The 15,790-nt window shown below is 40.3% G+C and overlaps 1 protein-coding gene and 1 non-coding gene across 2 annotated transcripts in view; both read right to left on the reverse strand.

The window, feature by feature from the left end:
- LOC126469681 (tyrosine-protein phosphatase 69D) overlaps positions 1 to 15,790 on the reverse strand; it is a 400,445-nt gene that overhangs the window by 308,786 nt on the left and 75,869 nt on the right. The window contains exons 5-6 of the mRNA XM_050096833.1: positions 15,494 to 15,645; positions 15,305 to 15,414 (exon numbers count right to left, since the gene is read on the reverse strand). Of these exons, the coding sequence (XP_049952790.1) occupies positions 15,305 to 15,414; positions 15,494 to 15,645 (262 nt within the window). The remainder of the gene's footprint in view (positions 1 to 15,304; positions 15,415 to 15,493; positions 15,646 to 15,790) is intronic.
- On the reverse strand, positions 5,822 to 5,896 carry Trnat-ugu (transfer RNA threonine (anticodon UGU)). The gene has a single exon. It is a non-coding gene; the product is annotated as a tRNA-Thr (tRNA).

Below are 15,790 nucleotides of genomic sequence, written 5' to 3' on the forward strand. Positions count from 1 at the left end.
GTTGTTCATAAACATACGTGGAACCGAACATTGATATTATGTAGCCGCCAGTTTGTGCAAATGAGGAAATCTATCCTGAGGGAAGTGTCTGTAGAATCCAAAATGTTTTTCTTGTTCTGAAATTTGTCTCTGTATTCTCTGTCACACCGCAGGTCAATAATTTCTAGTTGCAGCTCAGAACGAATCTCTTCAATATTCGCTGAATATGGAGAGGAGAACAGATCAAAATCACTGTCAAGTGTTGTCAGATCTTGAAAGCGTTGATCAAATTCTTCCTTAAGGGCAACTAAACTATGTGAATAACGTTCACAATCTTTGTGAACATCATGATAGTTTAGGAAAATGAGCTAGATTTCCTGTATTCAGCTGACTCACCCAAAGTGTCAATTTCATTTTAAAAGCTCGTATTCGATCTATGAAATGAGTAGTTAGCAGATCATTGGCTTGTAGTGAAATGTTCAAAGCATTCAGATGGCTAGTTAAATCTGCTAAGAACGCGAGATCACATTTCCATGAAGGCTCTTTCAATTCAGGAACACACGTTATTTATTTCCATGAACATATTTATCTCATCTACTAGGCAAATCAGGTTTAGTTGCGCAGCCGGTGGTCTAGGATCGGTCAGAGAGTTAGCCGCCCTCTGTGATAAAAAAAAACCGAGTTCATAGATCAACAACGAACTTAAAACGGTGTCTTACGACGTCCGCCCCGATCAGATGCAACGAATGAAAAAAAAAAGGGTGGTAGCGTGTTTGATTCATAATCAAAACGTCTTCGGTCCCGGGTTCGATCCCCGCCACTGCCTAAATTTTCATAAATAATCAGCATTGGCGGCCGAAGACTTCCGGCATAAGAAGTCAGCCTCATTCTGCCAACGGCCTTCTCAAAGAGGGCAGAGGAGCGGATAGAAGTTCAGGGCACTCTCTTGTCCTAGGGGTGGGAAATTGCCCCTAAGGGCGGAAGAATCAGCAATGATCAACGACATGAGGATGCAGAAGGCAATGGAAACCACTGCATTAAAGACACGTAACGTGTATCCACAGGACATGTGGCCTGTAACTGAAGAAGTGTCATGATGATCTCTCCATTGGCAAAAGATTCCGGAATAGTCCCCCATTCGGATCCCCGGGAGGCGACTGCCAAGGGGGAGGTTACCATGAGAAAAAGATTGAATAATCTACGAAAGGATAACGTTTTACGAGTCGGGGCGTGGAATGTCAGAAGCTGGAACGTGGTAGGGAAACTAGAAAATCTGAAAAGGGAAATGCAAAGGCTCAATGTAGATATAGTAGGGGTCAGTGAAGTGAAGTGAAGTGGAAGGAAGACAAGGATTTCTGGTCAGATGAGTATCGGGTAATATCAACAGCAGCAGAAAATGGTTTAACAGGTGTAGGATTCGTTATGAATAGGAAGGTAGGGCAGAGGGTGTGTTACTGTGAACAGTTCAGTGACCGGGTTGTTCTAATCAGAATCGACAGCAGACCAACACCGACAACGATAGTTCAGGTATACATGCCGACTTCGCAAGCTGAAGATGAACAGATAGAGAAAGTGTATGAGGATACTGAAAGGGTAATGCAGTATGTAAAGGGGGACGAAAATCTAATAGCCATGGGCGACTGGAATGCAGTTGTAGGGGAAGGAGTAGAAGAAAAGGTTACAGGAGAATACGGGCTTGCGACAAGGAATGAAAGAGGAGAAAGACTAATTGAGTTCTGTAACAAGTTTCAGCTAGTAATAGCAAATACCCTGTTCAAGAATCACAAGAGGAGGAGGTATACTTGGAAAAGGCCGGGAGATACGGGAAGATTTCAATTAGATTACATCATGGTCAGACACAGATTCCGAAATCAGATACTGGATTGTAAGGCGTACCCAGGAGTAGATATAGACTCAGATCACAATATAGTAGTGATGAAGAGTAGGCTGAAGTTCAAGGCATTAGTCAGGAAGAATCAATACGCAAAGAAGTGGGATACGGAAGTACTAAGGAATGACGAGATACGTTTGAAGTTCTCTTACGCTATAGATACAGCAATAAGGAATAGCGCAGTAGGCAGTACGGTTGTGGAGGAATGCACATCTCTAAAAAGGGCCATCACAGAAGTTGGGAAGGAAAACACAGGTACAAAGAAGGTAGCTGCGAAGAAACCATGGGTAACAGAAGAAATACTTCAGTTGATTGATGAAAGGAGGAAGTACAAACATGTTCCGGGAAAATCAGGAATACAGAAATACAAGTCGCTGAGGAATGAAATAAATAGGAAGTGCAGGGAAGCTAAGACGAAATGGCTGCAGGAAAAATGTGAAGACATCGAAAAAGATATGATTGTCGGAAAGACAGATTCAGCATACAGGAAAGTCAAAACAACCTTTGGTGACATTAAAAGCAACGGTGGTAACATTAAGAGTGCAACGGGAATTCCACTGTTAAATGCAGAGGAGAGAGCAGATAGGTGGAAAGAATACACTGAAAGCCTCTATGAGGGTGAAGATTTGTCTGATGTGATAGAAGAAGAAACAGGAGTCGATTTAGAAGAGATAGGGGATCCAGTATTAGAATCGGAATTTAAAAGAGCTTTGGAGGACTTACGGTCAAATAAGGCAGAAGGGATAGATAACATTCCATCAGAATTCCTAAAATCATTGGGGGAAGTGGCAAAAATACGACTATTCACGTTGGTGTGCAGAACATATGAGTCTGGCGATATACCATCTGACTTTCGGAAAAGTATCATCCACACAATTCCGAAGACGGCAAGAGCTGACAAGTGCGAGAATTATCGCACAATCAGCTTAACAGCTCATGCATCGAAGCTGCTTACAAGAATAATAATATACAGAAGAATGGAAAAGAAAATTGAGAATGCGCTAGGTGACGATCAGTTTGGCTTTAGGAAAAGTAAAGGGACGAGAGAGGCAATTCTGACGTTACGGCTAATAATGGAGGCAAGGCTAAAGAAAAATCAGGACACTTTCATAGGATTTGTCGACCTGGAAAAAGCGTTAGACAATATAAAATGGTGCAAGCTGTTCGAGATTCTGAAAAAAGTAGGGGTAAGCTATAGGGAGAGACGGGTCATATAAAATGTGTACAACAACCAAGAGGGAATAATAAGAGCGGACGATCAAGAACGAAGTGCTTGTATTAAGAAGGGTGTAAGACAAGGCTGTAGCCTTTCGCCCCTACTCCTCAATCTGTACATCGAGGAAGCAATGATGGAAATAAAAGAAAGGTTCAGGAGTGGAATTAAAATACAAGGTGAAAGGTTATCAATGATACGATTCGCTGATGACATTGGTATCCTGAGTGAAAGTGAAGAAGAATTAAATGATCTGCTGAACGGAATGAACAGTCTAATGAGTACACAGTATGGTTTGAGAGTAAATCGGAGAAAGACGAAGGTAATGAGAAGTAGTAGAAATGAGAACAGCGAGAAACTTAACATCAGGATTGATGGTCACGAAGTCAATGAAGTTAAGGAATTCTGCTACCTAGGCAGTAAAATAACCAATGACGGATGGAGCAAGGAGGACATCAAAAGCAGACTCGCTATGGCAAAAAAGGCATTTCTGGCCAAGAGAAGTCTACTAATATCAAATACCGGCCTTAATCTGAGGAAGAAATTTCTGAGGATGTACGTCTGGAGTACAGCATTGTATGGTAGTGAAACATGGACTGTGGGAAAACCGGAACAGAAGAGAATCGAAGCATTTGAGATGTGGTGCTATAGACGAATGTTGAAAATTAGGTGGACTGATAAGGTAAGGAATGAGGAGGTTCTACGCAGAATCGGAGAGGGAAGGAATATGTGGAAAACACTGATAAGGAGAAGGGACAGGATGATAGGACATCTGCTAAGACATGAGGGAATGACTTCCATGGTACTAGAGGGAGCTGTAGAGGGCAAAAACTGTAGAGGAAGACAGAGATTGGAATACGTCAAGCAAATAATTGAGGACGTAGGTTGCAAGTGCTACTCTGAGATGAAGAGGTTAGCACAGGAAAGGAATTCGTGGTGGGCCGCATCAAACCAGTCAGACCTCGCTGTAATAAGGCAGGCTACCATACTGGCTTTCTACATCCTCAAGAAAGCTTTTAAATTGCCTGTGTTGTAGCCCATGTTTTCTTATATAATTGGTTGTACAAACAACAACAATCATCACATTTTTTAGAGTGATACTCTTTGCCCATAAGTTTTCCTGGGGGTTCACACAGTGAAAGCCCCCCTTATTTCATTCGGCAAGGTCAGTTTTTGCATTTTCTCCTTCAACAGCGCAACTAAACCTGATTTTTTCCCTGTCATCGCTGGTGCATCGTCTGTAGACACTGAAACTAAAGAATTCCACGACAATCCTATATTTTCAACACTACATAAAATATCACCTCCGGTTGTAGTGTTCTTCATGGCTACTACATCGAGGAGCTGCTGCCTCACCTGAAGATCTCTATTAACACCTCTAATAAATATGGCAAGCTGCGCTGTTCCAGTGATATCAACACTTTCGTCCAGAGCTAGAGAATACGTCATAAAATCTTTACAAATATTTGCAAGCTGGCTCTGGAAGTCGTCTGCCATGTCCTGTATGCGACGCATAATGGTCATGTTAGATAATGGCACAATCCGAAACTGTTCAACTTGGGATGGACACAAATGTTCCGCTGCAACTACCAAACATTCTTTTATTAAATCGCCATCAGTGAAGGGCCGCAGGGATTTTGCTAAAAGGAAAGCAATTTTGTAACTCACTCTGAGAGCTGCCTCAGTTGATTTTTCTTCGTCGTCCAGATCTTCTTCGAATAGCTTCCTTTTAAGTTTCATAACTTCCTGTGCACGATCTGGTCCATCACATTTTCCATTTCCGTAGTCTTTCGCGTGGTACGACATATAATGTCGCTGCAAATTAAATTTCCTAAAAGAATTCAGCGTTTAGTGACATACTAAACATTTTGCAACACCAACTTTTTCTGTAAACAGATACAATTCCTCCCAATGGGGGTTGAACTGCGAAAGCATGGTTGGGGTTACACAACGGCGACTTGACACGATTCTTAACCAGCGAAGTGACTGTTAGAGCTGATCGTAGTACTTTTAACGTTACACAGTCGGCGCGAATTCAATAGGCACGTTGCAGCCCTATTCAAACGTGCGCATGCATTTCCCTTCCCACTCCGGGACCTTGCACCTGCTCGCGAGCACGTGCCTGAGCAGATGCGAGTACTCCCGCTCAAAACCGGCTAGTTGTTACGCACTGATCTAGGCCCTCAGTGTTCAGTCTTGTGTCAAACCAGTAAGCCAAGTATTACTCCTTTGGTGGGCACATTTTTTATAGTGACTCAGCAAAGTTAATTTTTAGAAAATTAGAATTTTGATCAGCTGACTATATTTATTTTTTGATAATTTTATTTTTGTGATTTAGGAACAAACACTACAAGGGTGCGTATGTTTCCCATGGCCTTTTTTGTTCTGTTAAAGTATGGTGGTTAAGTGGGTTCCCATTTTTCTCTTGTTTGCTATCACACATGATTTAAAAAAAAAATTATGTATTATTTTACTTACCATAATGCCAAAACAAGCTTGGAAACTTTGTTTACCACACTGTAAAAATGAAGTGCTGTGTTCCAACGCCATATATAACAATAGTAGCAATCTCACGACAAACAGAAACAGATTTTTGTAGCAGTTTTCATACATCTGGTACAACATTATACACATCTAGAGATGGTAAGACATATTCCATAAATGAAATGATAATTAAATAGACACCCTAGCCGCAAGCAGGCGTTGATACACTTCATTGGGGACATGTTGAAAATGTGTGCCCCGACCGGGACTCGAACCCGGGATCTCCTGCTTACATGGCAGACGCTCTATCCATCTGAGCCACCGCAGGCGCAGAGGATAGTGCGTCTGCAGGGACTTATCCCTTGCACGCTCCCCGTGAGAACCACATTCCCAACATGTCCACAACACTACATTTGTAGTGCGCCTAATAGATGTTTGCCCATCATACACATTACTCGTGGCAGATTAATCTACCAAGTCCCGTACGAGTTCGGGCATAGCGTGTGCGTTCGCACAAGAAGGTCAAAGGCCGGGAACCCATATTTTTAACTATATATATGACGGTAGTATCTGTTCCCGAAAGAACAGTTACCGTGGATGACCATGCAGCTTTGCTAGAGAATGATGGGCAAACATCTATTAGGCACACTACAAATGTAGTGTTGTGGACATGTTGGGAATGTGGGTCTCACGGGGAGCGTGCAAGGGATAAGTCCCTGCAGACGCACTATCCTCTGTGCCCGCGGTGGCTCAGATGGATAGACCGTCTACCATGTAAGCAGGAGATCCCGGGTTCGAGTCCCAGTCGGGGCACACATTTTCAACATGTCCCCAATGAAGTGTATCAACGCCTGCTTGCAGCTAGGGTGTCTATTTAATTATCATTTCATTTCTAGCAAAGCTGCATGGTCATCCACGGTAACTGTTCTTTCGGGAACAGATACTACCGTCATATATATATTCCATAAACGTTTGTACAACCATTAACTTGGTGGTTAGTATCCTTCTCAAAGCCCACAAAAATAATATTTATTTTGGGGTAAGTATAGTTTCCCTGCCTCTTAGACTGTGGTGGTAAAGCAAACTTCCCAGGGTGTTTCAACAGCATTATTTGGTGGGATGTATACTTTCCATGGACCTAAAAGCTACATGTTTCATGACAAACAGAAAATACAGCTGGTTCATCAGACTACCACAAGATGCCAGTCGTGTACAGATGTGGTACGATATATTCCCATAAATGCGGTAGAGAAATACAGTTACTGTCTGCTATATCTTCCAAAGCCCATGAAAAGGTAAAATTCTGCTTTTAAAATTACATCTTACATGGGGACAACCACAGTAGAGTGGCTTGCATGCCTTACAGTAGGTGCAACCATACAGGAAAGGTATCTGTGGGGACACCAGACAGTTCCTGAAGAGGAACAGCAGCCTTCCCACGAGCTGCAGACCCAACAGTCTGGATGTTTGGCTGAGCTCATCTGACATCATAACATCTACATCTACATCCATACTCCATAAGCCACCTGACGGTGTGTGGCGGAGCATACCTTGAGTACCTCTATCGGTTCTCCCTTCTATTCCAGTCTCGTATTGTTCGCGGAAAGAAGGATTGTTGGTATGCCTCTGTGTGGCCTCTAATCTCTCTGATTTTATCCTCATGGTCTCTTCGCGAGATATACGTAGGAGGGAACAATATACTGCTTGACTCCTCGGTGAAAGTATGGTCTCGAAACTTCAACAAAAGCCTGTACCGAGCTACTGAGCGTCTCTCCTGCAGAGTCATCCACTGGAGTTTATCTATCATCTCCGTAACACTTTCGCGGTTACTAAATGATCCTGTAACGAAGCGTAATGCTCTCCGTTGGATCTTCTCTATCTCTTCTATCAACCCTATCTGGTACGTATCCCACACTGCTGAGCAGTATTCAAGCAGTGGGCGAACAAGCGTACTGTAACCTACTTCCTTTGTTTTCAGATTGCATTTCCTTAGGATTCTTCCAATGAATCTCAGTCTGGCATATGCTTTACCGACGATCAACTTTATATGATCATTCCATTTTAAATCACTCCTAATGCGTACTCCCAGATAATTTATGGAATTAACTGCTTCCAGTTGCTGACCTGCTATATTGTAGCTAAATGATAAGGGATCTTTCTTTCTATGTATTCGCAGCACATTACACATGTCTACATTGAGATTCAATTGCCATTCCCTGCACCATGCGTCAATTCGCTGCAGATCCTCCTGCATTTCAGTACAATTTTCCGTTGTTACAACCTCTCGACATACCACAGCATCATCCGCAAAAAGCCTCAGTGAACTTCCGATGTTATCCACAAGCTCATTTATATATATTGCGAATAGCAACGGTCCTACGACACTCCCCTGCAGCACACCTGAAATCACTCTTACATCAGAAAACTTCTCTCCATTGAGCATGACATGCTGCGTTCTGTTATCTAGGAACTCTTCAATCCAACCACACAATTGGTCTGATAGTCCATATGCTCTTGCTTTGCTCCTTAAAAGACTGTGGGAACTGTATCTAACGCCTTGCGGAAGTCGAGAAACACGGCATCTACCTGGGAGCCCGTGTCTATGGCCCTCCGAGTCTCGTGGACAAATAGCGCGAGCTGGGTTTCACACGATCGTCTTTTTCGAAACCCATGCAGATTCCTACAGGGTAGATTTCTAGTCTCCAGAAAAGTCATTATACTCTAACATAATACATTAACCAATGTGGTCTTGCAGTGTTCATACTGTGAATGGCTGAAAACGAGGGCAATCCACAGTGGTTATTTTTTCCAAGAATATTCAGCTATACTGTATGGTTTCATGACAGCATCCCTTTGGGTAAGATAGTCTGCATCTCTGGTTGGGGTCTGCTCAGGATGATGCCGTAATCAGAAAATAGCTAATCTGGCATTCTATGGAGTGAAGCACGAGATGTTAGATTCCTTAATCGGGTAGGAAGGTTAGAGAATTTGTAACAAGGAATGGATAGGGTGGACTTAGATATGGTAGCAAGTGTAGAAGAGCCACAGAAAGAAAGACTAAGCCTTCTGGTCAGGTGAATACTGTTATAAATGCTAAGTCAAATAGGAGTAGATCTAATAATGAATAAGAGAATAGGAATGTGGGTGAATGATTATAAACAACATGCTAAATGTGTTATCGTAGCCAAGGCAGACATAAATACAATACTACAAATTTACAGGGTTACAATTACTGAATTATATGAAAAAATTTAAAAAATGCTAATTAGTTACAAACTACGGCGTGCACACACTTTATTCAACACATAAACATCACTACAAATATTCAGATTTAGGTTATAACATGTTCAATATGCCTGCCATCATTGGCAATGATATGACACAGACGAATAGGGAAATTCTGCAAGACCTGCTGAAGTGTCTGAACATCAATGCTGTCAATGACGTCCTGAATGGCTGTTTTCAGCTCAGCAATGATTTTGAGGTTATTGTTGTACACCTTGTCTTTAATATAGTCCAACAAAAAGGAGTCATGTGTGTTCAGATCTGGAGAATATGGCGACCAATCAAGGCTCATGCCAGTGGACTCTGGGTACCCCGGAGCCGGAATGCAGTCCCCAAAGTGGTCCTGCAGGACATCAAACACTGTCCTGCTTCAATGGAGTCGAGTTCCACCTTGCGTGAACCACATCCTGCTGAAATCAAGGTCACATTGGATAATAGCAATGAAATCACCTTCCAGGGTGTATACGCGGACACGAATAAAAAAAAATTCCCGGATCTCCCAGTTAAAAACACATTTTCTCCCGGATGAAAATGTGCTTTTTCTGTGTTAAGTGACAGTATACTTTCCGTCGGAACTGAAAACTTATCAATGCTTTGAATGGAATTGGTTTTATAAAGCAGCGTAGAATTTCTCGGCACTTAAGAAAACGAAACTTATTGGGGAAAAACATGTTTTGGAAAGATCTTTCATGTGCAGCAACATGTACGCTGCATATTTTCGTATTACGAAAGTATAAATTCGAATTCCACCAACAGGAAAAGTTAATGGTTTAAGTTAATATACATAGTGTTGCTACAAGATAAGCAAAGCTTTTGCATATAATATTTGTCTCGAAGATTAATAAGCTACAAGAGAAGCTAAACTTTCACAGATCAACAGATCTGTTTATCACATGTTACACCTTACGATACTTCACACAAATATGCCTTAAAATTTTTAATATCGACATAAATCTCTGATCTTCTGGGCTCGAAATTATTCTAAATGGCTCATCATCGAAGAGTTGATTTTTAAATGAGAGCAAACGCTCTGTGATTTAAGATATTCATCGTACATTCTCACACATATTTCATCTTGCGTAAAAGGAAATTTACTTTGTAAATAATGCTTTTTGAACCACAATTTGAAATATTTTCCCGCGACCTGTTAGAAATAGATTAATTTCAGCAGTTGCCAGAGAGCGCAGCTATGGTGACGTAGGAAGCCCGTATGTTCGTATGTGTAAAACATTAAAAGATCTTACTTACATTATGTCATAAAAGAAACAAGACATCAGAGAATACTCCAAGAGTATCAGAATATCGTGAACCATACTAACATGCACGGTTTGCCTTTAAGCGCACATTCGTATGTCCAGATTCCCAATCCAGGCCTCGACCTGACATTAAGCTTTTCGGTCTGGTTTTCAGGACGTAAATTTTCTTAGAGTACCAGTACTGTATTATCTCATGTTTGGTTCTTTATTATGGCATAATGACATACGTGCTAGAAGATGAAAATGTGCACTTGAAATGCAGCAAACAGTAGAAACTAGCCAATAATGTGCAATTAAACACTTTGTTTCAAATAAATTTACTGTCTCTGCAGGAAAGCTTGATAAAAGCCAAATTTCCTTAGCAAGCCGACAAAAATAACTTTTTTGTTCTGCAAGGTGATTAATGCTTGACTGTCAGAAAGGTGTTAATAAAATCTGACACTAGTAACATATTTTAGTCTTCCGTAATTATGTGAATGTATCTTAATTTGCTTGATAGCTCCCAGCCACAGAAACCCATATTGTTTTCATTTGATGTGAGAGCAGTAAACAAAGAGGAAACAGAAAAATCACTAAATGTAAACACGAGTCACCTGTAGACTACCCCCCCCCCCCCCCCCCCACCGCCCCACTGTAACTCAGACTGCTCTGCGCATCAGAACGTAAAAAAATACCTTTTCAAAAATAAGTTCATTTTGTAGCGCACATCTTTCTGAAGAGTCTGATACATAAAACATATATCTTCGAGGAAACGTAAGAGATGTTATTTGGTCTTAAGTGTGCCGACGTGCAGTGCCACGCCTCTTCAAACAATATTCTTATACCGCACGTCACTATTTCACTCTGTAGAACTCAAACGTGTATATTTTGCAATGGATGCCATCAAACTATTTCAGGACAGTGGAAATTAAAATGTCCTGTAGTGCCTCTCCTGCTCCCAGTCTGCTGGTTTGACATCCTGCCCCTCTTAAAAATAAAATAAATTGTAACACACACCAAATATGCGAGACTGTTTTGGCAATAATTATCATTTGGCCTACTACAATCAAAAAGCTCTTTGATAGGTAATAGTTTCACATTTCATTCATACACTCCAGTTTCTCATGCACAAGACCGAAAAGTAGTAGAACAAAATTTTTGTATAAATTTGGGATCGTCATATTCTTCCACAATTTGTGTGATGTCCCAGTTTCTTCTCCTTCCTCGTTCTAGCAAACAATCTTGTCATCGCTAATTCTGTAACTAATTCTACCACTGTCAAAACTCAATCTCCGGTTAACTTTACTAACCCCACCACAATCACCGGTTCAGGTATCCAGCGATTATTCTCCGGTTAGGTGTTATTACGTGTTCGTACAATGCGTTTTCCGCGCTACTCCCAGAATGGAGATTAAGCGGCTCCTAGCCGAGGACTACAATTGACCCTTCTAGTGTAGCGATCTGGCAAAAAATTTTCAATCAGAATTTCACTTTCTTGGAAATGCCAAGAAGATAATAGATCATCTTTCTTACCTGTTATTCCTGTTAGTCATTTATTTCCACTGTGGTAGTCTGAATCTATGGATTTCGCTAGTAATTATAACTACGCTGAACATTTGCAGACGAAATTAACCACATAAACAAGCAGCAGTTGGCATTCACCACTTCGGCTTTATTCTGCTCAGCTCGTATAGCCCTGTCACGTTTTGTCTGCAGGAAAGTTCATTTCTAGATGCAACGAGGATTCCCCTGGCAGATACATCATGTACACTATGAACGCATTCAAAAATCAACTTATAATTCATTCAGAAATCAACTTAGAATGTGTTCAAAAATGTCCAAAACCCAGCAGGGGTGCGTTTCAAAATCATGTGAATAATCAACAGACCGACGTGCGCTGGATGCTAGATGCTTTGTGAAACAAGGTTCCCCCCCCCCCCCCCCCCCCCCATCAAGAATATAAATTTTTCTCCTCCCTCCAAAAATGCAGACCGGTGCAGATACCCTGACTTGCTCCCCTCCCTCTCCCCTTCCCACACTAGATCCGTGCCTGCAGCACACACGTGAATCTGGCAGCTTGGGAGAGCCAGTAAAATTTTTCCGGGTACCATGCGGCTGATTGCTGCTACTGCTGCTTACACAGCCAACAGCCACATTTCTGTAGCCAGAAGCAGGAGAAGGTATTACTCAAATGTGACTGAACTGCATGTGCGCATGAGTCCGCTTGTAACTGCTTAAATGAATCTAATGTAAACAGGTGTGACGTTACGCTCATCGGAGGCAATTTGTTGTTATGAATCATTGCATAGTCTTCCCAAAGCCTTTGACACATTTTGCTGTTGGCAGACGTTTGTACATGCACTGTGTTATTTTATACAGTGCATTTACTTTGCAATTTACATTTTATTTTTGTTTTTTCTCTCGTTCACATTTTAATGCTGCAGTATATTCTGCATTAGCGGGATACAGTAATGTCCTTTGTTAGAGTATCGGTTCTTACCAGTCAAAATTACAAAAATGTAACTGAAAACTAACACAATGGAAAATTCCCACATTTTACCAAGTTTTCTCTCGAATGAAAAAATTCCCGGGTTTTTCCCGGATCTCCCAGTTGTCTTGGGTTGTATACACCCTATCTTCCAAAACCTTCACGTACCATTTGGCAGTCACTGTGCCATCAAGGAATATCACACTGATTATTCCATTGAACATTGAACATCATGCCGTCACCTGTTGAGGGTGAAGAGACTTTTTGATCGCGAAATGTGGATTCTCAGTCCCCCAAATCCGCCAATTTTGCTTATTGACAAACCTATCCAAAATGAAAGTGAGCTTCATTGCTAAAACAAACCATGCATGTGCATACTGATTCCCATCATGCCCTCAGGCCAACTGTTCAGTTCTAATGCAACCTGTTCAGAAATTATGATTATTTTATTTCATATAGTTCAATAATTGTCACCCTGCATATGCCTACTAGCTACAAAGGTGGCAGTGGGAGTAAATAATGTATGATGCAATACAAGAAATTATTTAGATCCCCTAGGAATACAGAAGTTTAATTGTAAAGAGTGACTGGAATTTGACAGAAGGAAAAGGAAGAGAAGGAAAAATAATAGGACATGGGCTGGGAGAAAGGAAAGAAAGGAGAAGTCATATGGCAGAATTTTGCACAGAACAAAATTTAAAGACTGTGAAAACTTGATTGAAACTCATGAAAGATGACTATACGTGAAAGAAATACGGAGACATCTGGCAGTGCCAAATAAATTATGTAATGGTATTACACAGATTTTGAAAGCAGATTTTAAACTGCAAAACAGTTCCAGAGGCAGATTAGCCTCCGATCATATTTTAGTTACTATGAACTGCAGATTAAAACTGAAGAAATTGTAGAAAGGTAGGAAATTAAGGGGATAGAACCTGGATTAACTGAAAGAACCAGACTGTTGAAATTTTCAAAGGCAGCATTAGGCGACATTTGACTGAAACAGAGAAAAGTAGTACAATAAAAGATGAATAGGAGATGAAATAGTGAAAACAGCACAGGACTAAATATGAAAAACCCAAAATCCAGTAGAAATCCTTGGATAACACATGAGATATTGAATTTAATAGTCAAAGGAAGAAAACATTTTTAAAAAATATCAAATGAAACAGACAGAAGGGAATACAGGAGTCAAAAAATGATATTGGCAGAAAGTGCAAATTGGCTAAGAAGGTAAGGTCAGAGCCCAAATACATAACTACTAAAGCATGCACAACTAAAGGAAAAATAGATGCTGTCTATAGGAAAGTTACAGTAGGCTCTGGAAAAAAAGAAAAGCAGCTGTATGAATATCAAGAGCTCAGCTGGCGAGCATGTACCAAGCAAAGAACAGAAGGTTGAAAGGTGGACTGCATATATAAAAGTACTGTACAAGAAAATGAATTATAGAAAGGGAAGAGGTGGTGGATGAAGATGAGTGGGGAAATTAATTTTGTGAGAAGAATTTGACAGACTCAAGTTGAACCAAGGCCCCCAGAGTAGACGACACTCCCTCAAAAATATTGAGAGCCTTGGGAGAGCCTGCCATGACAAAACTACTCTGCCTGGGTGCAAGATATATGAGGGGCAAAATATCCTCAACATTCAAGAAAAATGTAATAATTCCAATTCCAAAGAAGGTTTGTGCTGACAGGAGCAAATATTACAGAACAATCAGATTCATGTGTCATGGCTGTAAAATACTGACACGAAATTTTTCAGAATAATGAAAAAGCTTGTTGAAGCTGACCTGGAGAAGTAAGGGCCAAAGGAAACAAAAGATAAATTTCGCATTTTCATTGTGTGCAAATCATTACTGCTATTGCAAATTATCTGTTTTGATTGTTTTTAAGAAGTGAAATTCAACAAATTACTTCCGGTTAGGAAGAAAACAAGACAAATAGTTTGCCTTCCAAATTACTGATGAGTCTATTTTATAAAAACAGTTAACATTGTTTTCTAAACTACACACAGTTCATTTAGTGGTAATATAGTCCCTGGGCACTGTGAATATTTACAAAATGTCAGTTTTAATCCAGGTTAGCTGGGCATGTATTTCAAAGGTTGCAACACAGCTTATAAAAACCATATGTTTGTAAAGATAATTAAGTCTTAGTAATACCTTTCATATGCTACTACTGTTATATTTTCAAGTGACTCACTCCATTGTGGGCCTAAAAAGGGTACGGTGGTGAGTACGATGACAGAAAATAACTTCACTCAAAAATTTAAATCTTATCTTCAAACATGGATGCTTTTTACAACACAAAATACTCACTGCACATAATACTGAACAATACCCAAGTATTAATCATGAACAAATGACCAATACAAAGAGCCAACTGAAGGAACACAAGTTGTTATTTATTGTTCTATCAAAATCAAAATCTGTAAGGACAGAGCATAAGCTAAGGCAACAGAAGGAAGACTATCTGTTATTTAGTGGTCTACCAAAAACAAGATCAGTGAGTTACCTTGGAATGTGCTGCAACTGATGAAACACAGAAGGCCTGGCCCCATAAAATTACCACCATAAAAATATGAGTTGTAAACTAGCTTTAAGGAATGAATTACACCCAGCAGTAGTTGAAAAATTAAAAAGTAATAAACAAGTCATCAAATTTTGTCATATTAAGTCTTGTAAACTTTGGTTAACATGATAAGTTTCTACTGTGGCTTTGGTAACCCACCTGAATGAAATATTCCTCTACAGGCTCATTCCCATCATTAACTGTCCAGTTCAAAAAGATTCGACGTGCTCCTACCGCTTTAACAAAGTCAATGTTCACCTGTGGCTTCTCTGGAACCAAGTACTCATTTAAGTATTTATCGTCATCATAACATAATAAATACACTTTTGTATCCTCCTCTTAACTTACCAAGTACAAACAAAGTAACATTGCCACTGACATCACCCTGCGGACCCAATGCCATACACTTGTATGTACCATTGTCTTTTCTTGTCACTGATTCAAACTCTAGTATTGTTTCTGTGCATGTATAGTTAATAGAGTTTACAGAAAACTGTTCCCTGTAACAAATAACAGCAAAACAGAAATAATATCACAGGAAATATTGACAAAGGCAATAAATGCTGCTATTGCCCACTATTACACTTGTATAAAAACTATGACAATAATATGTGAAGAATCTGTGCAAATGTTTGCAAATTAGTG

The sequence above is a fragment of the Schistocerca serialis genome, chromosome 3 (genome assembly GCF_023864345.2).
Source record: "Schistocerca serialis cubense isolate TAMUIC-IGC-003099 chromosome 3, iqSchSeri2.2, whole genome shotgun sequence".
Classification (NCBI taxonomy): domain Eukaryota; kingdom Metazoa; phylum Arthropoda; class Insecta; order Orthoptera; family Acrididae; genus Schistocerca; species Schistocerca serialis.